This window comes from Cervus elaphus, chromosome 2 (genome assembly GCF_910594005.1).
Source record: "Cervus elaphus chromosome 2, mCerEla1.1, whole genome shotgun sequence".
Classification (NCBI taxonomy): domain Eukaryota; kingdom Metazoa; phylum Chordata; class Mammalia; order Artiodactyla; family Cervidae; genus Cervus; species Cervus elaphus.
Window position 1 is genome coordinate 26,232,864 of NC_057816.1, and position 23,284 is coordinate 26,256,147.

A 23,284-nucleotide genomic window follows, 5' to 3' on the forward strand; every position below is an offset into this window, starting at 1 on the left:
TTGGTTGGTTGACTAGACCTAGACTGGATTCACAGGAAGCTTCATGGGCTCTGCCAGCTTTTAAGGAGGAGAGGGTTAGAACTGACCACTCACCATGCCTCTAGCCATGGCTGGCGACCCCTGCTCACCTGCCTGTTGTCCTTCTGCTGGGCCACAGCAGTAACCCTCCATGGCTGCAGGGCTCTCCTGGCAGGGTGGGGACTGGCATAGCTTTGTACACCCCCCTCCTCTAGGTCTCAGGGCCTGCCCTAGCTGTTTTCCAAATAAACCATTGGCCAGTGCTTCTCCTGTGGCAGACACTGTTTTGAGGGCTTAACACGTATGAATCAATTTGATCTTCATGCTGCTTTTATAGGATAGATGGAATTTGATTCCCATTTTACAGATGAGGAAGCTGAGGCACAGAGAAGTTAATGGGCCCATGGTCACATTTCTGGTATGTGGGGAAGCTGGAATCTGAGCCAGTCAGGCTCCATCGTCTGAGTGCTTACCCACTACCTGCACTGCCCTTGTTGGGAGGATCAGGTCTCTGAGGGGAAGCTCTCTGGCCCTGTTTCAGGCTGTTCTAGCCTTGCATTCCCTCCTAAGAATTCCCACTTTGCTTCTGCCTCTGAACTGAACAACAGAGCAGTTTCTATTCGTCTGTTTGTGGCTTTATTACTCGATGCTTTGCCCCTGGCAGATAAAAGATGTGTCTGAAGTTTTGTGTCCATAGTTCCTGGTTCAGAAGAGTGCTCAGTAAAGGTTTTCAAGGTGAGGCATTAATGAGCGAATGACTGGAAGAATGGCTGAGTAGTTGGCAGAGGGCAGGGCCCAGGACTGTCCTCATGTCTTCTGCAGGGGCCCAGAGAGCAGTGTGCCCTAGGACAGTCGCCTGTATTTGATAGCCTCTGTGCATCAAGATGTGGTGGGCATCCCTGTGCACCCTCGGACTCTTGACCATGAGTGTGGATTAAAGTGACACTTGACTCAACTGCTAGTTATTGCCGAAATAGACCTCAAATCCCATCAGCCTGAGCTGTTATGAACTGAGGGGGGTCTGTGTTGAAATGCCCCAGCAGGCCATTCTGGGAGCTGACTGGTCCCCCGCATTAAGGAGGGGAGTGGTATTCCATGGGAAGCCAGAGCTGGTTGAGCTTGGCTGGAGTGGGGGTTAAGGGGGGGTCTTATTGATTTAAAGAGGCACAATTTCATGATTGAAAGCTGGAGAGTTGGTACTTATTTTCTTTTCGGATGCCCTTTTTGCTTCTCCTGTTTCTATAATGTGCTCTTATATTTTTAGCATAATATTGATTGTTTTTTCCTTACAATAATTCTCAGAGGAGATCTGGAAAATTGAGACATGGTGAAAGAAGAAAAATATCACCCAGATTAGCTTCCAGTGTTAACATTTTGATTGAAGGCCATTTGTATCTTTCTGCTATGCATCACTAAATACATTTTTATTTACTTGATATGTCATTATACATGCAATTGTGTTCCTGTTTGATATTATTGCCTAGGAATTTTCTGTTATTCTAATACTTTTGATGTTATATTATCCTATGTAATTTTCCATTGGTTATATGCGGTCTAATTTATAACTACTCCCTAGATAGCTTTTTTGCTATACAATGAAGTATTCCCTCCTCTCACCCGCCCCAGTTTTAATGAGATATAATTGGCATATAACATTGTATTAAAGTGTACAGCATAATGATTTGATGTATGTATACTGCAAAATGATTACCTCAATAAGCTTAGTTAACGTTCATCACCTCGCATAATTAAATTTTTTTTTTCCTATGATAAGGACTTAAGATCTACTCTTAGCAACCTTCAAATATATAATACGGCATTGTTAACTAGTCATCCTGCTGTGTACTACATCCCTAGAACTTACTTATCTTAGAGCTGCAAGTTTGTAGTTTACACAATGCAGCCTTTATTAAAAAAAATCTTTATCAGACTTTTTTGTTGTCCTGTTCTGTGATTCAGATAGAGTTGGCATCCATGCTTTACCTCTCTGTTTTGAGGATTCCAATGAGATGGGGGTGGAGATATGAGGATTATGGAGGGAGACTTGATCACTGGTAGGTTTTGGTGCTAATATAGGGAGACAGGGGGCTTTCCAGGTGGCATTAGTAGTAAAGAATCTGCCTGCCAATGCATGAGGCACAGAGAAATGGGTTCAATTCCTGGGTCTGGGAAGATCTCCTGGAGGAGGAAATGGCAACCCACTCCAGTATTCTTCCCTGGAGAATTCCATGGACAGAGGAGCATGGTGGGCTACAGTCCATGGGGTCGCAAAGGGTCAGACACACCTGAGCTCACACAGGGAGACAGCCTGAAGAGGGGTGGTTTGCTAACTTCTTAGTGACCAGGGCATGCATTGATTTTCCTTACTGGTGTTTTTAAATGTTGAGAAGAAGAGTTCAGTTCCCCCACCATGCTCATCTAATTAGTAAAATCATGCGGGCACCTGAATCTCTTCAGTCACATAGGAATTTTAAAAAATTAGCACCATGTGTCACAGGATTCCTGGGGTTTAGTCTGAATGGAGGAGCTAGGGATGATTTGCTGGCTTTATTATTCCTTAGGCAGCTTATTATTTTAATGTAATTTTTCTCTGCAGGTTGGGGTTATAATTGAGTGTCTTTGGTAAACCTCTTCTGTTGGGTCCCAGACTTCAGAATCAAGATATATTACTAGCGCAGCAAATAGCTTTTGAAGTTTCACCACATACCAGGCACCATGCTGAGTGCGAGTATCTATTGATAAACCATTTTCTATGGAATTCAGTGCAGTGGGCATGATAGCTGTTAATGAAGTGATGGCACAATAAAATGATTAGACACATAAAGGCTTGATGTTTATAAGAAGCCCAGTGATGGCAACATAGGGAATACAGGTTGGTCTGGGATGATCAGGGAAAGCTGGTCGGAGGAGTAACGATTAAGCTGGTATCCACAGAAGAGGGAAGGAAGGGAGGTCACTGCAGATGGGAATGTACCAGGGTGGGAAGGAACATGGCCCTGGGAAGAAGAGACAGGAGCTTGTGTGGCTGGAGTGCAGGACGAGGTGGGTAAGAGACAGGAAGGAAAAGAGAATGGAAGCCAACAGAAGCAGGGGTGCCAGGCGAATGCCATGGAGTGTTCTGATCGACTCTGCTGAGGACTCAGTTTTGTCTCGAGTCACAGGCTGCGTGACTTTGGGCAAGCCATTGTCTGTGCTCAGAGTTTGACTCTGTGCCTCAGCTTCCTTACCTATAAAATGAGGGGATGCTATTTAGCTCAGGGGTTGTGCAAATAGGTTGTTCATCAATGTTTCCTGAGTGAGTACAGTGTCAGGCACTGGGTATATGATGATTTGTCCCTTTCCCACATGTACCAAGCACTGAGATTGTACATACCGGCAAACAGTAGACCTAGCACAGCGCAGAGTGTGGCATATGGAACCAGCCTGCCAGGTTGGAATCTCAGAACCATGGACTCCTAGCCCACCTTTTTAGAAAATCATTTAAATTCTATGAAACTCAGTTTTCTCAAATGTAAAGTAGGAAAAATAGTAATGGTTATTCCTCAGATTATTGTAATTAGAGAATACGTGTAAAGTAGTTAACTCTGCCCTTGTACCATAATATGCCATACACATGTTGGCTTTTTATTATTCTGGCTTCTGGAGCTAATGGACGTTTAATGGGATATTATCGTGAACTTGTTAGTGGAGATAGAAATCCCTTACATATTAACTGGGAGGCTCTTGGTGTTTCTTACTACTTTCTGCTTGTGATTTCGGCTGCTTTGAAAGTGCTTAGATCAGTAGCATCTGAAGTTCTCAGAGAAGGGCCCAGGACCTAAGAGTGGACACGTACCTCTCTCCACACAGCGGCACTTGCCCTCTGGAGAGTTGGCAGTTCTGAAATGGCAAGTTTCCTCTCTTCTTAGAAATGAGAAGCCGACTGTCACTTCAATTTAGCAAGTGTTGCTTTACCTTTCAGGGCAGTCTTAACCACAAGCTTATGTGGGACTCAGGCTAGAAGGATGTGCCGTGTCTATAACAAGATTCTGCCATGTGTTGAAATTCTTAGTGTACACATGCTGTGATTACCAAGATGTCTCCTGAATTCATCAGTCAAGGCTGTCCTGGTGTGTTTGTATTGTCCTACTTCTGCTGTTTTTGCTCTCTTGACTCACTGATCAGGGGAGAGTTCCTTCCAATATTATGTTGAATAGTTGCTTTCCTGCTGAGACTTTTAGGGAGACAGGCTTGCAAAGAAAGAGGAGTGCTGGGATGATGGAAAACACATGGGTAATGAAAGCTTCAACGTGATCTGCAATGAATGCCTTCTTCTTTCTGTTTCTCCTGTCTAGTAAATGCTTGTTCATCTTTTTGACTCCTCCTCAAAGATGCATCTTATGTGATGTCATCCCCAGGCCCCCTTTCTTTTTTTGTGCCTTGGTTTTTACCAAGTAACTGTCTTGCTTATGCAGTTATCGTTGACGGCAGAAATTGTGTTTTGACCTTTTCGCTGGTACCTGGCACAGAGTAAACACAGATATGTTTGCTGACAACGAAAATCATCACCTTGCTTGCGCTGTATGTCAAGGAAAAGGGAAATGAAGTTGCTTCTAGATTAGGTAGAGAAGAGCCTGTGAATACCATTGTTGAATTTCTCTCCTGCTCCACTCCTCAGCATCCTCTTTCACCTAGCATGGTTTTAACCGATGGTTAATCATCATATTAGCATTTTTAGTCTTTCTTGAAAATAATCTAAGTAGAGCCATTTGATCCTAGGAAGGAAAAAGCACTTAACCCTTGCTGCTGAGTTAGCACTTCTTAACTAAAATCAGGCAAAACCTCTTGAATATTTGGAATGACATTGTCTTCTCTCTTTTTTTTTAAAGTGTAAAATGTTCACTGTAAGTGGTGGTTATGTAGGAAATTACCTTGGTGCAATGGTAGCCTCCAAGTATACTCCCAGAAGTCACAAAATTGAAAGCCTCACAGGTAGGCCAAATTCAGGCCTGAATCATGTGGCTTATCAAATCAATTAAAAATACCCAGGAGGAAGCAGGGAAATGAGAGTTGCTAGGGGTCGGGTAGGGTGAGGGGAGAAGGATGGGCTAACCCACCGGGTTCCTGGGTTGTGCACTGGTCCTCTATTCAGTCTTTGAGTCTCCTCTCTAATGCTGTGGCTACATGGACTGTATCTGAGGTTATTAAAGAGGAGATTCAGCAGATAGGAGGTGCCTAGCACCAATGGCTTCCTCTTAATGGGGAGACTTGGGCAAATATGCCTGACCACAGCTGTAGTTCACTAGTTAATTCGGTGAGCACCAATGGATTCTATTAATATTTCTGAGAGAGAGAGTAGAGGCCGGACCAGAATGGGGATAGAACCGGTGTCAGAGATGGATGTCAGATTTAGAGACGAAACAGCTGCCGTTCTGAAGGGGGCTATTGAACATTATGACTTGGTCCTCCCACCCCCTTCTGTTTATAAGTGATACTCTTTTTTTTTTTTTTTCTATTATAAGTGATACTCTTATTCAATCCTTTTTATCTACATTCAACATACTTATGGTCCACTTACTGGATATATGTTTAGCACATTTCAAAGATTTCTAAATTTCTATCTATATTTAACACGTCTATGAATTTATCCCAGGTTGGGAAGATCCCCTGGAGAAGGGCATGGCAACCCACTCCAGTATTCTTGCCTGGAAAATCCCATGGACAGAGGAGCCTGGAGGGCTACAGTCCATAGAGGTCACAAAGAGTCGGACACAACTGAGCAACTAACAGAGACACACACACACACACATGAGTTTTATAAATCCCACTTATTTTTCCTGTTCTCTCTAGAAGAACTGAATATCCTCAAATAATGCAGCAAACACACGTTGTAGTGGCTCCATACATATAGAAGCATAATATTCATGATAGGTTCTCACTAACTGGTTTTCATCAGTTGCCCCTTTAACTCTAGGGGAGAAAAAGCAGGCTACTGCAAAATAGGTGACATACACTGTTTTCAGAAATTGATAACAGTGTTTATTGTTGCCTCAGAAAATTGGCAGAAAAATGATGGAACCTGGGTTTTTTATAGATGGGAAATGCCCTCAGCACCATCTTGCTATGTGACTTAGGAGCAGGGGAAACTGATTCACAGAACTGTTGCACTAGGAAACAACTTGGAGACCATGGAGTTCAATGGTTTACATTTTAAGATATGGTGTGTGAGGATTAGAGAGGTCAAGTGTCTTATCTAAGATCACACAGCTTAGTTATCTGCAGAACTTGGTCTTCAGTTCTTTGAAACCTGGTCCAATTATTATTATAAAAGGAGTAGGATTTCTTATATTTTTTAGTGGCTGAAGTATGGTAAACATTTATTTGAAATAGCTTTACTTAAAAAAATGAAAATGTACATAAAATCTCAATTTATCAAAGTAGATGTTTCTGTTTGTTTTTTTTTTTAACATTTCACTCTAAGTGTTAATGGGATCTCTTTACTTCAACATGCCAATTATTTACAATGAGAAGTGAGAATAGCTGGTAAAAGACATACTCAGCTTTCTAGGAGGGTTGGGCTGGATTAGTGCATTAGCTGGAGTGTCCTACAAGGAGGAATAGGCTGAACTGGCACTGGAAATCATTTTAGTTTGATCATCACTTAAGAAGTACTCATTTATCTCCTAGTTGTCCAAAAGGTATCATGCTATTTTCTGACTATAATATTTGTGGTTACTTGAAGTTTATATTTCCATAAATATAACAGGAAAGCAACATTCCTAACTTTCCTATGAATGATCCCATTGTCTACGTGGTAATGCTGTTCCCACCACCTCCATGCCACATCATTGCACTGGGTTTAGGGCAGCCAAGAATGGAGAAGAGACTTGTTTGATACTGTATGATATCAATTATGTGCAATTTAAAACCAATACGAATGAATACACATGCAAAATAGAAACAAACTCAGATTTGTTTCTGAGTTTCACTTATGTTTCACTTGTGGCTCAGTGATAAAGAACCTGCCTGCCAATGCAGGAGATGTAGGTTCGATCCTGGGTCAGGAAGATCCCCTGGAGGAGAAACTGGCAACCCTCTCCAGTATTCTTGCCTGGAGAACCGCATGGGCAGGGGAGCCTGGCAGGCTACAGTCCATGGGGTCACAAAGAATCGGACCTGACTTAGCAACTATGCAGATACACAATGGAAAATATATTAGTTAATTAATTCAATAATCTTGATTGAATGCCTGTTTCCTGCCAGCCACTATGAACTGTGGATGCAACAGGGAATAAATAAGTATGTCTGCACTCATGATGCTTACAGTCGAGGGAGGAAAGAAAGGAAGTAAAGTAAGAAACATGGAACAAGGTTATGGTAAGTGACACAAGGAAATAATTGATCACAGTACATGATAGTTGGGGAAATCACCAGAGTGGCGTATAAGACATTAATGGGGGTTTTGTTGGAGGGAGTGACCAAAAGGTTGCATATGCAGTGAGATGGAGAAGGGAGAGGTAGGCAGGAGTTAATTTGTGTGTGACCATGCAGGCCATGCTGAGGAGCCTGATTTCACCCTGGGAGCGATGGGAAGCCAGTGGAAGGTTTTATGCAGCAGATGGAAGTGGCCCTGGCTTCTGCTTTAAGCAGGGCACTTGGGCTGTGTGTGGGCGACAGAGGAGGGAAGGCAGCGTGGAGACCTTGAGGACGCTATTGGAGAGATGATGGCAGCTTGAACAAAAGTTTAAGAGTGGGGCCAGGAAGAAATAAACAGATGCCAGCTGCCGGAGCCCTCATGATATGTTTTTGGATTGAATACAGAGGGTGGAGAAAAAGAAAAAATCGAGGACAATTTTGACCTTAGAAAGTGGGTGGTTCCATTTGCCAAGACTGGGAAATCTAGGAGATAGTAGAGGGTCATTGGAGAGAAAAAGAGCTCAGTGGTGGATACAATTTGAAATGATATTTGATGTGCACATGGAAATAGTCAGGAGGACGTTGCATATATGAGTCTGTTACTTAAAGGAGAGGTTAGGGTTGCAGATGTAAAATTTTGGGGTCATTGGCCATCAGATTTGATCATATCCCTCAAGGAAAATTGAGAGGTGAGGACACCGGTAACTAGTCTGATATTCATCATTCCCCCAGTCGGCCTGCTGATTAATCATGGCCCTCTTTTCACTGGGCCTAAGCTTCAGAATCCTCTATGAGCTCTCTAGGCAGCCACCACCAATCAATTGAATCCTAACTGATGAGTAAAGAAGGAAGTAGCAAAGAGGAAAAAAAATAAATCTAGATGTTAATCTGAACCAAGACTTTTTACCTGGCACTAAATTCTAGGTGAAACTGATTGCAAGGCTCCTTGCCCAGCAGTAATAATAATAAAAGTAACATTAACAAACATTGGCTAATGGTCTCTAGTTTGCAGAGTGATTTGTCCATACATTTAATAGGTTTTGAATACCTTTATGGAAAGTCCCATCACTTCATGGCAAATAGATGGGGAAAAAGTGGAAACAGTGACAGATTTTATTTTCTTGGGCTCCAAAATCACTGCAGATGGTGACTGCAGCCATGAAATTAAAAGACTTACTCCTTAGAAGGAAAGCTATGACCAACCTAGACAGTGTATTAAAAAGCAGAGATATCACTTTGCTGACAAAGGTCCGTTTAGTCAAAGCTATGGTTTTTCCACTAGTTATGTATGGATGTGAGAGTTGGACCATAAAGAATGCTGAGAACTGAAGAAAGGATGTTTTCAAATCATCAATCCTAAAGGAAATCAATCCTGAATGTTCATTGGAAGGACTGACGCTGAGGCTCCGGTACATTGGCCACCTGATGTGTAGAGATGATTCATTGGAAAAGACCCTGATGCTGGGAAAGATTCAGGGCAGGAGGAGAAGGGGACGACAGAGAATGAGATGGTTGGATGGCATCACCGACTCAATGGACATGACTCTGAGCAAACTCCGGGAGATAGTGAAGGACAGGGAAGGCTGGTGTGCTGCAGTCCATGGGGTCATAAAGAGTCTGACATAACTTAGCAGCTGAATAACAGCAACAATGGATAGTCTTTGGCTAGAATTTTGTAAAAGGCATAGAAGTATTCCCTAAGTGACTCATATCAGCCCTTGGCAGAAGCCTGACAGCATACCACTTAGTAGTAAAGTAGGGAAGGCCTTTCTTTAGGCAGAAAGGCAAATGACACTCAGGTAGGTGTTCTATGGGTAGACTGTTCTTGGGTTGGGTCATTTCTTAGTAGAGGACCAACCTTACTTCTGTGGACATAAAAAGATTAGTCACAACCTAAAAGTTGAGTTCAGTTCAGTCGCTCAGTCATGTCCGACTCTTTGCGACCCTGTGGACTGCAGTATGCCAGCCTTCCCTGTCCATCACAAGCTCCTGGAGCTTACTCAAACTCATTATGTTTTATTCACTGGAAATTTTTAGGACTTAAGCCTGGGAGGCAGCACCTTAATTAACCCTGAGGGAACTGCTCCAAGGAGGCGAGGAGAGGGGCCAGGTTACGTAGAAATTTTGCAACAAAAGGTAGGTAGTTTGAAGTCAAAAGATTATTTTAAATTAAAGAAAACCAGGTAACCCAAGTTAAGGAATTTAGTGCCTTTCTATGTATGGAAAGATGCAAGAGTCTGGGCTCCCTGAAATCATTGCTACGCACCTCACATATCTGGGGGCCAGTATCCTGTTTTCCCATCTTGAGGTTCCTCAGGGGAAACTGTGGGAAGTGGCTGTAGTCTGATGGCTGCTATTAATAGCAGAGATTCTTCCCTTCCTAAGTTCCCTCACCTGCTCACCCGCTTCCAGTTCACCTTCCAAAGGGCTCACTACCTTACCTTCTGCGGTGGCTGCAATTGCTGTTGACTGTGCATGCTTTGTTTACTGACACGGCAGGAAATAATTAATTTCTCACTTCCCACCATCTGTAACCTAAACTCCTACATCTGGAAGACTGTGTTCTTTTCTGTGCTGCAAACTTGAATTGGCAATGTGTAGGATTATAGGCAATGTAGCTGGGGGCGGGGGGACTGTGAGGCATCAACCTAGTCTATCCCCCTCATTTTGCAGTTGAGAATACTGAGGCCTGAGGTCAAGAATTTGAGGGTTTCTTTTTGTTTAAAAGCCACTCTTTAGAATGAGGTGGTTCAAGGTTCTAATACGAGTCTGTGATATTGCTTGGACGACATGACTTTTGTAGTTCTATGTTTTTCTTTTCTTTTAAAAAACTCTTCATACAGTTTTTAAAGGTTTCTTTCCATTTACAGTTGCCACAGAATCGTGGCTATGTTCTCATGTTGCACAGTACATTCTTGAGCCTATATTACACCGCATAGTTTATACCTCCCCTCTCCCACCCCGTATAGTCACTCCCCCTCCCCTCCTCTGGTGACCACTAGTTGATTGTCTGTGAGTCTGCTCCTTTTTTGTTATATTCACTAGATTATTGTATTTTTTAGATTCCACAGATGTGATATCATATAATATTTGTCTTTTCTCAGTCTGGATTATTTTACTTAGCATAATGCCCAGGTCCAGGTTCATGTTTCTGCAAATGGCAGTATTTCGTTCTATTTTTATGGCTGAGTAGGATTCCATTGTATGTACACCACAGCTTCTTTACCCATTCATATGTTGATGGACACTTAGTTTGTTTCCTGTATTATCTTGGCTATTGTAAGTAATGCAGTTTTATAATATGTTTTTCAAGGGTTCCTCAGGCAGTCCTGGAGAAATACCCAAGTAGTTAGCATATGTATCACTGTATCACCCTATCGCTTGCAGAGGACATTGACATGAGAGAAGGCCACCAATCCTCTGAATACTTTTCTCTAATTCCAGTGCCTTGGTGCCCACTTTCTGGTGCCAGAAAGTATAGTGTAAAATAGTGGTGTGACACCTAGTTTTATCATGACAAGGGTGAGTCTGAGTATGAAATGAGGGATCTCTCTCATTATGCGGATGTTGCAGAAAGAAAGATTCCTGTCTAGGAGCAGGATTCGCTGAACTCACACACCTCTAGACCTGCTGAATTGGCCTAAACTTTAATAAATATTTCATGAGGACAGTCATCTACTGGATGTGCACAGAAATTCCAGGCACGCTGATGGATCCTGAGCATGCCTTGTATTTATTCTTTTAGCAAAAGCACAGCTGTCTGGCATTATTAGTTCTAGTAAATCTCTCCTGGTCACAAAGCCAGGACATATTTCCCTAGATGTGTGTGGAGAGATAGAAGCTGAGGCCACAGGAAATGGGAAATGAGAGCCTGCTGAGTGGCCCTGGATGCTATTAGACTCAGGATTTTCTGAATTTTGGACCCCATTTATCTGACTGCCTCTCACCCTATTTTCAGCAACCTAATCTGTTTGCAGCAGGCCAAATTGCTCCCTGTCCCATCAAAATCCCTGTCAGAAAATCACTGACTGGCCAATTGTGAACTTGTCAAAGTGACAAGTGGGCACGATGGCCGGGACAGCATTTCCGGGCTTTGCCTTGAGTGTGGGCAGCCATGTGGATTGGTGGGCGGCACCTGAAAATGGAAACTATTGACAAGAAGGGCAAAGGGGAAAGGGACCCTGGATCTTCCAGACAAGGCATTTTTAACTGTATGTCTTTCCTCCTTTTCCTTCTCATATTCCCTCTCCTCTTTTCCCATCTGTATTTCTTCTTACCCCTTCTCCTCCTCCTTGACCCCTTAGATGCAGAAAGAGAGATCCATGCAGCCCCTCATGTGAGTGAGAAATTAATTCAGCTGTTCCGGAATAAGAGTGAGTTCACCTTTCTGGCCACTGTGCAGCAGAAGCCATCGACGTCAGGAGTGATCCTTTCCATTCGAGAACTGGAACACAGGTAAGAAAGTGCCATCTACTTCTCAAGATCTACCTGGAATTCATGCACTACACAAAATGTAAAGGGTGCAACTCCAGGAGAATGTTTGGCTGGATGAAACCTTGCGGCTGTTGAACATGTTCATGTACTTAACTTTGTGTTAAGAATTTACTTTGGGTGAAGTGGCTTTCTTGTTTGCTCTGCAAGGACCACTCGTGAGTGTCTTTCTCACCTAATAGACTTCACTCATATAAAACCACATTCTATCCATCAGATTTAGGTCACCAAGTTAATTAGTTATATTTACCAACAGCTTCCAATAGAGCTTCATTGTGTTTATTTTATAGTAACTGTGCTTGATACTGGGAATATTAAGATGGATAGTATAGAATTTTTATTCTAAGGATCACATCACAGAAAGTAGGGAAGGAAGGACAAACTATGTCCCCATTAGTAGGACAAATGAATGTCGTAAAGAAGTGTAGACGCAGTGCTGGAAACTTGTGTTTCGGGGATCAAAGTAGCTGCTGTTGATTCTACTAAGCTTTGTCTTAAGCCAAGAAAGGATGATGGTTGATAAGGAAATCAAGTGAGTAGATATTTGGCAGGCTGTATAGGAGGGATACGGAATAGGAAGAAAAGCATTCCAGAAAGAGGTTGTCGTGATTTGAGGATGGAACAGGTAAGTGGTTTGCATGTAAGTGTGTGTGGGGAAGGGGCTGAGATGTTTGGGGTAGTCAGCGATGGGTGGTGTTACAGAGGCAGGCAGAAAGTCAGATCCTTTCAAAGCTTTGATGCCATGTCAACAAAACTTGGACTAAAGACCCCATAGATAAATGGGAAGCCATATAAGGGTTTTCATTTTGAAAGGTCCCTCTGTTAGGGAATTTTAAGTAATTAGATAATCTAAGACGAGGTATAAGGGCCTCTCTGGGATATACTGGTAAGCTGGAGCAAAGCAGAAGGAGAGGGGAGAAAGACTGTGTCCACAAGCCTCTGTTCGCTGAGAGCCCCCTCTCTTGGCCCCCATAAGTGTGCCAAGCCGGAAGCTTGCTCTGCAGCCAGAGCTCCTGGACAAGTAAGTAGGCCTCCCTCTCAAAAAGACCTGGGGTGTGTTTCAATCTGCTGTGTATGCAGTGCCCTGGGAGTAGTGGCCTGCCAGGGACTATCTCGTCAACTGTTACAGTTCCAGGGGATCCAGGAGCTTGGCTCCAGGGTTGGGCAATGAAAGGTGTCCCTTTCAGCTGTAAACAAACCAACCAACCAACCAACCCAGGGCACTGGATAGTGCAAAAGCTCTCTGTATACTGACCCGCCTGGAGTTGGCAGAGAGAGGACTCCAAGATGGTACGGCTGCCTGTCTTCCTCCTGGAGAGTGTTACGGCAGGCCCCTGAATATGTCTGTTAGATTAGATGCCTTCCCCTCAAGCCAAGGAGAAGGCAACGGCAACCCACTCCAGTACTCTTGCCTGGAAAATCCCATGGACGGAAGAGCCTGCTCGGCTGCAGTCCATGGGGTTGCGAAGAGTCAGACACGACTGTGTGACTTCACTTTCACGCATTGGAGAAGGAAATGGCAACCCACTTCAGTGTTCTTCCCTGGAGAATCCCAGGGACGGGGGAGCCTGGTGGGCTGCTGTCTATGGGGTCGCACAGAGTTGGACACGACTGAAGCGACTTAGCAGCAGCAGCAGCCGCCTCAAGCCACTGCTTTATTGTAAGCAAATGAGCTGCCTCTGACCTGGGCCCCTGAGGTGGGTGGATCCCAGGTTTGAGCTGTTTCTCAGATCATTATAGCTTTGAGGGTCCTGGGAACGGGAATCCCTTTGGTTTTCAAAGCTAGGCGCTGTGGGAGGCTTGTCTCTTAGGTGTAGGTCTTAAGAACTGGGGTGCCTATTGTGGAGTTCAAATTCTTTGCCCCTTAAAAGGAAGTTCTAGGTTTTTAATTCCTCCTGACTGTGGGTCTCTGAATGAGGGTGGGATTTATGGTGAGATTATGTCCAACCCTCTCCTATCTGCTTCAGTGCAGTTTTTTTTTTCTCATTTGCCCACATCCTTAGCCAGTCTTCAGGTTTTCTCCAGAGGCAGTTGCTCCATTGGTAGCTGTAGACCCAGTGTGCCAATTGGGGGAGGTGTGTTCAGGATCTTCTTAAGTCACCATCTTGGATCGGAACCTCCCTGCCAGTTTTAATGTAATACCAACTTTATGTTAATCCTCTGAAAATACTTATGAAGCACCTACTCTGTTCTAGGTGCTATGCAAGTTTTTTTGTGGGGAAATGAAAGAAACAAAATTTAAGCGTTTGGCGTGGGAAGCATGGCATGACCACACAAAAAAACTAAGGAATGAAAAAGAGCTATTAATAGAAAAGCATTACACTGGCGTTATAAGGCAGTGTGCAGCTAATTTCAAGATTATGTGGCTCCCCCAAACTGCTTCTGTGCCCCCTCCTCTCCTAGTGGACAGTGGTGGGAGCACGCTGGAATCCCCAAGCCTAGGCAGCAGTCACTGCCCAGGCAGAGGGTGGCAAGAGTTACTGGGCAGAGCATGCGGGAAGGGCGGGGGCAGCCGAGCCAGTGGCTGAGAACTGGTCCCAGGGAGGTGGCAGGTGGTGGGACGCAGGGCTGCTATGAACCGAGCCTGCCCACTGTGTGCTCCACAGTCCCCCTGACCTCACTTAGGAACTGCAGGCAAAGATAAAATTACCAAGAATTTCAAGACAGTGACTACAGACTATTAAACCAGAAGCGTGGGGCCCTTCCGAGGGCAGAATCCTGTGCAGATACACTGGTCACGTGCCCATGAAGCCGCCCCACCTTGACCTGGCTGCGGACATGATGCCACCCTCCCTGACCCCATCAGATCGCTTGTGTAGGTTCGGTGTGCCCTTCACCTGCCTTTGATGAACTCTGTTTCTGAAGGTTGGCACCTGACAACTTGGCTCAGAGCACTGGACATCAGCTTCTGTAGCCTCTTCATCCTACTATACTCAGAGTGGAAGCGTGTGGGAGTTCACTCCATCCCCAGGCTGCCTGAAGGTCAACGATTGACTCGTGAGCGTGGAGTACGGAAGCCTAGTCTGTTGGCCTTGGATGCCTGGAGACCAGTCAGTCTCTGAGGCTTCATTCATCCCCCAGAGTGACCAGGAAACAGGCTGAGGCTGCGACTTCCTGTTTCACTCCCTCCCTCTCATGGGAGCACTTCTTTAATAGATCACTTGCTCTTATATTCTCATGTCAGAGTCTATACTGGGGAACCAGAGTTCAGTAAACCTTCCTTGAATTACTTTTTGATATGTCAACCTAAATAGGCAAAAAATGATGGAAAGGTGTTAGGTTCAGTGAATTTGGTATATTAAGTTAAGGAAGACAACCTAGAGGGGAGACTCCTGAACAGGTTGAGTTTCGCAGATAAGGGAAAGGGAAAGGTATTGAAAAGCTGGTCGTAAAACTCATATGAAAATTCAAGAGAACTGAAATAGCCAAAACAATCTTGAAAAGGAAGAAACAAAGTTGCAGGACTCACACTTATCAATTTCAAAACTTAACACAAAGCCAAATCATTAAAACAGTCCTGGCATAAGAATAGACATATATATCAATGGAATAGAATTTGAGACTCCAGAAATAAACCTTCATATTTATGTGCAATTGATCTTCAACAAGGTTACCAAGAAAATTCATTGGTCTTCAACAAACGGTGCAGGGACAACTGACTATCCACATACAAAACATCAAGTTGGACCACTACCTCACACCACATATAAAACTGACTCAAAATCTATCGAAGATCTAAACATAAGTATTAAGCCTATAAAACTCTTTAAAGAAGTCATATGCAGTAAATCTTCAGACTCAGGATTAGGCAATGGTTTCTTCGAAAACAAGTACAAGCAATGAAGAAAAACTGAACATCAAATTTAACAACTTTTTTGACTCCAAGTATATCATGAAGAAAATGATAGGATCTACAGAATGGCGGGGTGGGGGGGGAAATCTATAAATCATATGTAATAAGGGACTTATACCTATAAAACAACTAATACAAAATCATAAAGACAAACCACCCAATTAGAAATGGACAAATGCTCTGAATAGACAATTTTCCAAAGAGGATATATAGCAGCCAATAAGTGCCCGAAAAGATACTCAACATTATCTGCCATCAGGAAAATCTAAATGAAAACCACAGTGCAGAGAACATACTGTATATCTAAGGGACCAATACTCAACAATTCTCAGTGGTTACCTAAATGCAAAGGAAATCCATAAAAGAGGGGATACGTGTATACATACAGCTGATTCACTTTGCATACACCAGAAATGTAACATCATAAAGTAACTGCACTGCAGTTAATAAAAAGTCACAATGCAGTATCACTTCACATCTACTAGGATGACTATATCAAAAAGAAAGGTAATAATGAGCATTAACAAGAATGTGGGAGAAATTGAAACTCTCATATACTGCTGGTAGAAATGTAAAATGGTGCAGGCACTTTGAAAGACAGTCTGACAATTCCACAAAACTCTTAACATAGTGACTACTTGATTCAGCAAGTCTACTCCTACTTAAATACCAAGAGAATAAAAATGTGTGTCCACACAAAAATTTCTACAGGAAAGCTCATAGCAGCATTATTCATAATAGCCAAAAAGAGGAAACAACTCCAAAGCCCCATCAATTGATGAATTGGATAAATAAAAGGTGTATCCAAACAACACAATATTATTCTGCAATAAAATGAAATGAACTACTGGCCTACACTCCCAACATGAAAGAACTTTGATGTTAGTTGTAGATTTTCTTAGATGCTTTTAACCAGGTTGAAGAAATTTCATTCTGTTCCTAACATGCTTTTATAAGGTTGAGGAAGTTCTCTTCCATTTCTAGTTTGCATGTTTTCTATCATGAAAGAGTATTAACTTTTTTCAAGTGCTTTTCTGTATCTATCAAGATGATCATGTAGTTTTATCCTATTCTACTGATGTGGGATATTATACTAGTCGATTTTGGACATTAAACAAGATTGCATTCCTGGGATAAATCCCACTTAGTCATGTGGGATATAGTTCTTTTCATATGTTCCTGGATTTGATTTGATAGTATATTAATATTTGTATCTATATTCATGAGAAAGAATGATTTGTAGTTTCCTTTTGATGTCTTTGGTCTGATTTTTGTATTAGACTTTTAGGCTATGTGAGCTATGCAGAATAGTGTTTTTTTAGCTAACATTTGTTGATTATGTATCATGTACTAGGCATTTGCTTCTCTGGTGGCTTACTCAGATGGCAAAGAATCTGCCTGCAGTGCAGGAGACCCGGGTTTGATCCCTGGGTTGGGACAGTCCCCTGGAGGAGGGCCTGGCAACCCCACTCCTGTATTCTTGCCTGGAGAATCCCTATGGGCCGAGGAGCCTGGCTGACTACACTCTACAGGGCTGCAAAGAGTTGGACACGACTGAAGTGACTTACTCCACAGGCACTAGGCATTTAAATTTTTTTGTTTTAGTTTTTTTCAGATGATCCCCCTTGATTTTAAGTATACTATTTTGTAACTTGATAATAATGAGTTTTGTCTCTCTCATTCCAGTATTTATAGTAGCTATCCCTTTTTGTTGTCTTATGATACTGGCTAGACTCTTGAGATTAAAGGTCCTCATTAAAGTCAGAGAAGCAGCAGACAATACTATCTTAATGTTTTCCTTATCTGTTTAATATAATGTCTGATAGATTAGAAACTATCTGTCTTACATGTGTATATGTATATATACATATATACACACATACATGTTACCATGTAAAGGAAACAGTTCTGTTCCTGATTTACCGGAAGGTCAAAAGAATCATGAACGGCTGTTACATGTTATTAAATCAATCTCACTTATATATATGTGTATATAGTATGTATATGTGTGTGTGTTTTGTATATATATACACACATAAAGTCGTCATCTGATTTAAAAGGCCAAAAAATTATGAACAGCTGTAACATTTTATTAAACACTCTCTCTGGATACCTTTTGAGATAATTATTATTTTCTTTCATTTTTTAATGTTAATTACATTGAGTCCATAAAGTTGAATTATTTCTGAAATCCTTAAATTTATATTTACTAATGTTTAAGATTTTTGCATCAATATTAATAATAATAATAAAATGGTAATGTTAATTTAAGTGCTGATAAATGCTAGACATTGTTCTAAACACTTTAAACTCATTAAATACTTTTTAACTCATAAGTGAGATACAGTAAGTTTTACTGACTGTGATTTCATTCAAAGCTTTTTGAATTTTATGCTCTAGATTGGTTTAAATATATAGGCAATACCTCTTCTATAAATGTTTCTGATAGAATTTGCCTGAAAATAATGTGGGCTGATAATTTGTGTTTGGGGAGGCTGGGAAATCTTTTATTGCTGAAAATGTTCATTTCTCATCTCTTTTATGGTATTGTTCTATTTAATTAATTTTAGACTCTTCTGTGGACCAATTTACATTTTGTTGAAATCATATATTTTATTGAGATCTCCCTCTTTTGGGCAAATAGTTGGACATTATATTCCTTTACTTAATAAAATTTTTATATTTGTGGTTATTTCTTCATTAACTTGTAATATGAAATATATATTTTTCCTTCTTGGTGAAGTTCATCATGGATTGTGTAATTTATTGACCTTTTTAATGAAACAGTTCTTAAGTTTTATTGAGGTCTGCCATTTTTTTCACTTTAAATTCATTGATTTTTTTTCTTCTTGCCTCTTTTTCAGTCGCTTTGGTATTTTTACTGGTTCTTTTGATGTTTAGTTCATTTGTTTTCAGTATTTTCTGTTTACTGGTAAAATCACTGAAGACTTTATATTTTCCTGTGAGTATCATTTGGATATAGCCCATGGATACTGCTATATACTGTTTTCATTTTCAGTTCTTTTCTATAGTTCTTAAATTTCAGTTTAACTTCCTCTTTTTGATCTAAGTTAGAGGAATATTTAAAAATTTCAAAGTGATTAAATGAAGAAGTACTTAATGGATGACTTCTGGTTTTTATGGTTAATTAAAGATGTATAATATGTACTGTAAGATAATGAGAGTGAAAATCTTTTCTGGTACCTGTACATACTCACTACTTTTATTTTCTGAGGGGAAACATCTTAAAAGGATGTGTAGTTTGTGTTTACACAGATAAACCTTTGTGTAGCATCTTAGTTGCATTATTCAACTATGTGTTTTATTTTATGACCTTGAACTAGGACATTCTGAGTGAGGTAGATTAATAGCTTCTACTATGATTAGACTTTTGTCATAATCTCCCTGGATAGCTTTAAAGGCTAATCCTGGAAGTGCCATGCATTGCCTGTACCACATTTTATTGACCATTACTGGGAAATTGGTTCTAACTGTGTGCCAAGGCTGAGAAAGCCTGGTTACTGGAATAACTAGGCAGTCTCTGTCTTGATTGTTTGGAATGTGGTCTGTGCGCAAATAATGATAATAGCGTAGGTAAGAGACTGCCTCACACAGGGGTTTTTGCCAGGTGGTACTCAGAGGCACACAGTATGTACTTAGCAACTGTTAATATTAAGCAGACAGATGATTCCTTTTCTTTGGCTCTGGTTAGGGCTGCTCAGAAATGTCATGTCTGATTCCCAGGGTTCACATGGAATATATTGCCCCCGGAATAGATACTGCCCTGGATGTACTATACGTGGGAGGTTGCAAGGACAATGAGAAGGGCAAAGGTGCTGGTACCTGGAGACGGAAACGAGTAATCCCTTGGGATTTTTGTACAGGACTAGAAGTATTTGCCACACTGCCATGTTTAAAATGGATAACCAGCAAGGGCCTATTGTATAGCACATGGAACTCTACTCAATGTTATATGCCAGTCTGGACGGGAGGGAGTTTTGGGGGAGAATAGATACATATGTATGTATGGCTGAGTCCCTTCACTATTCACCTGAAACTACCAAAACATTGTTAATTGGCTATACCCCAATACAAAATGAAAAGTCTAAAGTTTGGGGGAAAAAAGTATTTGCTAAACATCTACCATAATTGTTGGCCTGTAATTTAAAAAACCAAAAAGCCAAGATGGTGATGTTAAGGTGGAAATTTGACAATGAGGGGACGGTGGATGCTGGGAAGTGGCCAGATGAGCAAACAGCCACTTTAGTTCACTGGTTAAAAAGGAAAACAGTATCTATCACCCAAACCTTCTGGTAGTGTTCAATTTCCAGTGAAAAGTCACCTTTGCTGATGGAGCAACACGGGGAACCACATTTTGGATCTGAATACTCTGCATCCCTGGCAAGTCATCATCCACTGCCTTTTCTGTCATCCAGAAAAACTGCATTTACTGTTTGGAAATTTCTGCTTCCAGTGTCTGCCAGGCTCCCAGCTCTTCTCAGGGCCATTATTGAATTAATGGCGGAAGAGTTCATTCAGTGGCTGAGGTTCCTTCTAGCTAAAGGCAGGCGTCTCTCTCACCTGGTGGGATTCCAGCAGCCGGAAGTGGATCATATGGGAGATGATTCCTTAGACCAGGAGTGAACTACTTGGCCCAATGATATCTAGAAACTCCCTTGGAAACTGAGCCAGTTGAGTTCCCCTGAATATCTTGAGTGAGTAGATAAAACGAAATGGGAAGTTTAAAAATAAAGACAATTGCAAACATATCTGGAGGTAGTAATTGAAATAGACTCTTTGATGTCGTGGAATGGACACTTTGTTATTTTTGCCTGTATTTCTAACTTGACGGATTTTTATTCTCTTTTTTTTAGTGCCAGTTGAGCACATTGGTAGAGCAACAAAGACGAATGTCTTGCTGAGCTATCTTAATAGCAATGCAGATTTAATGTTTATTTTTCCTGATTGAAATATGTTAATAAAGAGCTTTGTTAAAATGGAAAGCTTAATTAACGTAGATTAAATCTAATTGAAAGTTCTGCCAGTATATGCAACACTATAAGATATAATGGTAAATCTTCTGGTTTTCAATTTTATTCCTAAATTATAGATAAAATTTAATCTAAACATAATTGGCTAGGAACCTGAAAGTTGGGGGTCTAAGAGAAAGCTTACTGTAGAACACTGTTGTGAGGAGATGAAGAGGACATTTTTGACTTGCTAAGAAGGCATCTCCTTTTAAAAAATTTTGTATTTCAAAAGTTACTCTTCAGTTTTTGTAGTTCTTGTGGCAGAAAGAGCTGTCTACTTAGACGCTGGATTGATGCGGGTTCAATTCCTGGGTCTGTCAGCTCTAAGATGTATGAGCTTTTGCAGTTGCTTTTAATTTACCTCAACCTTGGTGTTCCTTTATGGAAAGTGAAGTTAATGATGTTGTGTGTGCGTGTGCACATGTGCACACTCAGTTGTGTCTGATTCTTTGCAAACTCCTGGACAATAGCCCACCAGGCTCCTTTGTTCATGGGATTTCTCAGGTAAGAATGCTGAGTGGGTTGCCGTTTCCTACTTTGGGGGGGGGGGTCTCCGTGACTCAGGAATAGAACCTGAGTCTCTTGCATTGGTGGGTGGATTCTTTATCACTAGCACCATCTAGGAAGCCTAATGTCATAGAGTTATTGGGAGGATTCAACAGGAGTGTTTAGGTGAATGTTTCCTCATGTCTCATTTTTCTAGGCACTCAACAAATGTCATTGCCCTTTCTCTCCTCAGGTTTTTTTTTTTCTTGGTAGATATTTCCTCATACCTTCCCAGATTCTTCAGAAGTGAAAAAGGTAGATATTGGCAGTTCCTCATCATTTGAAATAGTGTTTAGGTTAACAATTAAGACATTGTTATGTATAATCTAGAAACAGTGGTTGTCCTAATGGAATGCATTTGGTAGTTCCTAACTGCAGATTTGCCTTCCTAATTATGGATGATTTATGCTGCTGCTGCTGCTAAGTCACTTCAGTCGTGTCCGACCCTGTGTGACCCATAGATGGTAGCCCACCAGGCTCCTCCGTCCCTGGAATTCTGCAGGCAAGAACACTGGAGTGGGTTGCCATTTCCTTCTCCAATGCGTGAAAGTGAAGTCACTCAGTCGTGTCCGACTCTTAGCGACCCCATGGACTGCAGCTCACCAGGCTCCTCTGTCCATGGGGTTTTCCAGGCAAGAGTACTGGAGTGGGGTGCCATTGCCTTTTCCGTGATTTATGCTAACATGTAAATTGTTTTGCAGTTTCAGACAATTTATTGAAGCCTATCAGAATGGAGGGTTAGGAGGTGGAAGGAATTCTAGAGGAGTATTACCTGTTTTGAACATAACCCAAGAGAAAAGTTTTTTCATGGATGATTAACAGTACATTTTTAGAAATTAAAGCTCTTACATAAACTCAAGTTTAATTCTTCCCTCAAGGATAACTAGCATAAGGCTTATATTGAAAAAAAAAAAGGTGACTTCAGTTGTTAAATTGCTTACAATTGGGAAGGAAAAAGCAAGTTCAGATTGGAATCTTGCCCAAATGCAGATCTCTCTATGCTGTTTTCAAAGTAGGTTGTCACTTTGCAAATAAATTTGGGGAGGCTGTAGATTTAGAACTGTGTTCTTATTAGACTGTAAACCCCTTCATCAATAACATTCAGGAAATATTAATGAAAATCTATCACATACCTTGTGTGGTGGTTGATACTGGGCTACAATTGTGAAGCATGCAGGGGTAGAGAAAATCAATAAAACACCACAAAATGTGGTTAGTACCCTGCTAGGAATGTAGGGAGCACAGGGCAGAATACCTTGATTTTCCCAAGAGAGGTTGGAAAGCCTTCTCAATGAGGATTATGCTCAAGGGGCAAAGTACAATAAGTAGAAATCAGCTAGACCATGATGAACACAGAAGAGAGTTACAGATGCAGCGTGACTGAAGGGGCGAGAGATCAGCGCGATCATGGTGGGTTAAGTTAACTGAAGAAAAATGCCATGTTGTTGGAGAGTGGGCAGAGCATAGGTAGGGACGTAGGTGCGAGGTGTGGCCAGAAGGGAACCAGAGAGTTAAGCAAGAGGCTGGACTGTGAGCGGACTTCTAAGCTCTTCATCGGGCTTAGCCTTTACTCCAAGGGCAATGAGGAGTCATGGAAGGGATCTAAGTACGGGTGTGCCGTACTTAGATTTATATTTTAGAAAAATCACATCTGCTGCTTAGTGGAGAAATGCATGGAGATGGAAGGCCAGTTAGAAGGTTGCTGAAGCTTTCCAGAATCTGGATTCAAGAGGATGGAGGCCTGGACTATGTATGATAATGGTGGGGCAGATGGAGAGAAATGGATTAATTTAAGAGACAGTTAGGAGGTGGTGTGAACTGGTTGTAGTTGTGTTAGATGTTGTGTGGGACAGATACGGAGGGGTCAAGGGTGATGCCCCAGGTTCTGACTTGGGCTACTGGGACTGTGCTCTGAGCAGACAGCAGGAGGTGGTATGACTTTTTTATCCTT

At 41.7% G+C, this 23,284-nt stretch overlaps 1 protein-coding gene across 2 annotated transcripts in view; it reads left to right on the forward strand.

Annotated features, from left to right (window-relative positions):
* The window catches only part of NELL1 (neural EGFL like 1), a 1,027,621-nt gene that overhangs the window by 97,529 nt on the left and 906,808 nt on the right, over nt 1-23,284 (forward strand). For both annotated transcript variants that reach the window (XM_043875125.1, XM_043875116.1), the window contains exon 3: nt 11,718-11,868. In XM_043875125.1, the coding sequence (XP_043731060.1) occupies nt 11,718-11,868 (151 nt within the window). The remainder of the gene's footprint in view (nt 1-11,717; nt 11,869-23,284) is intronic.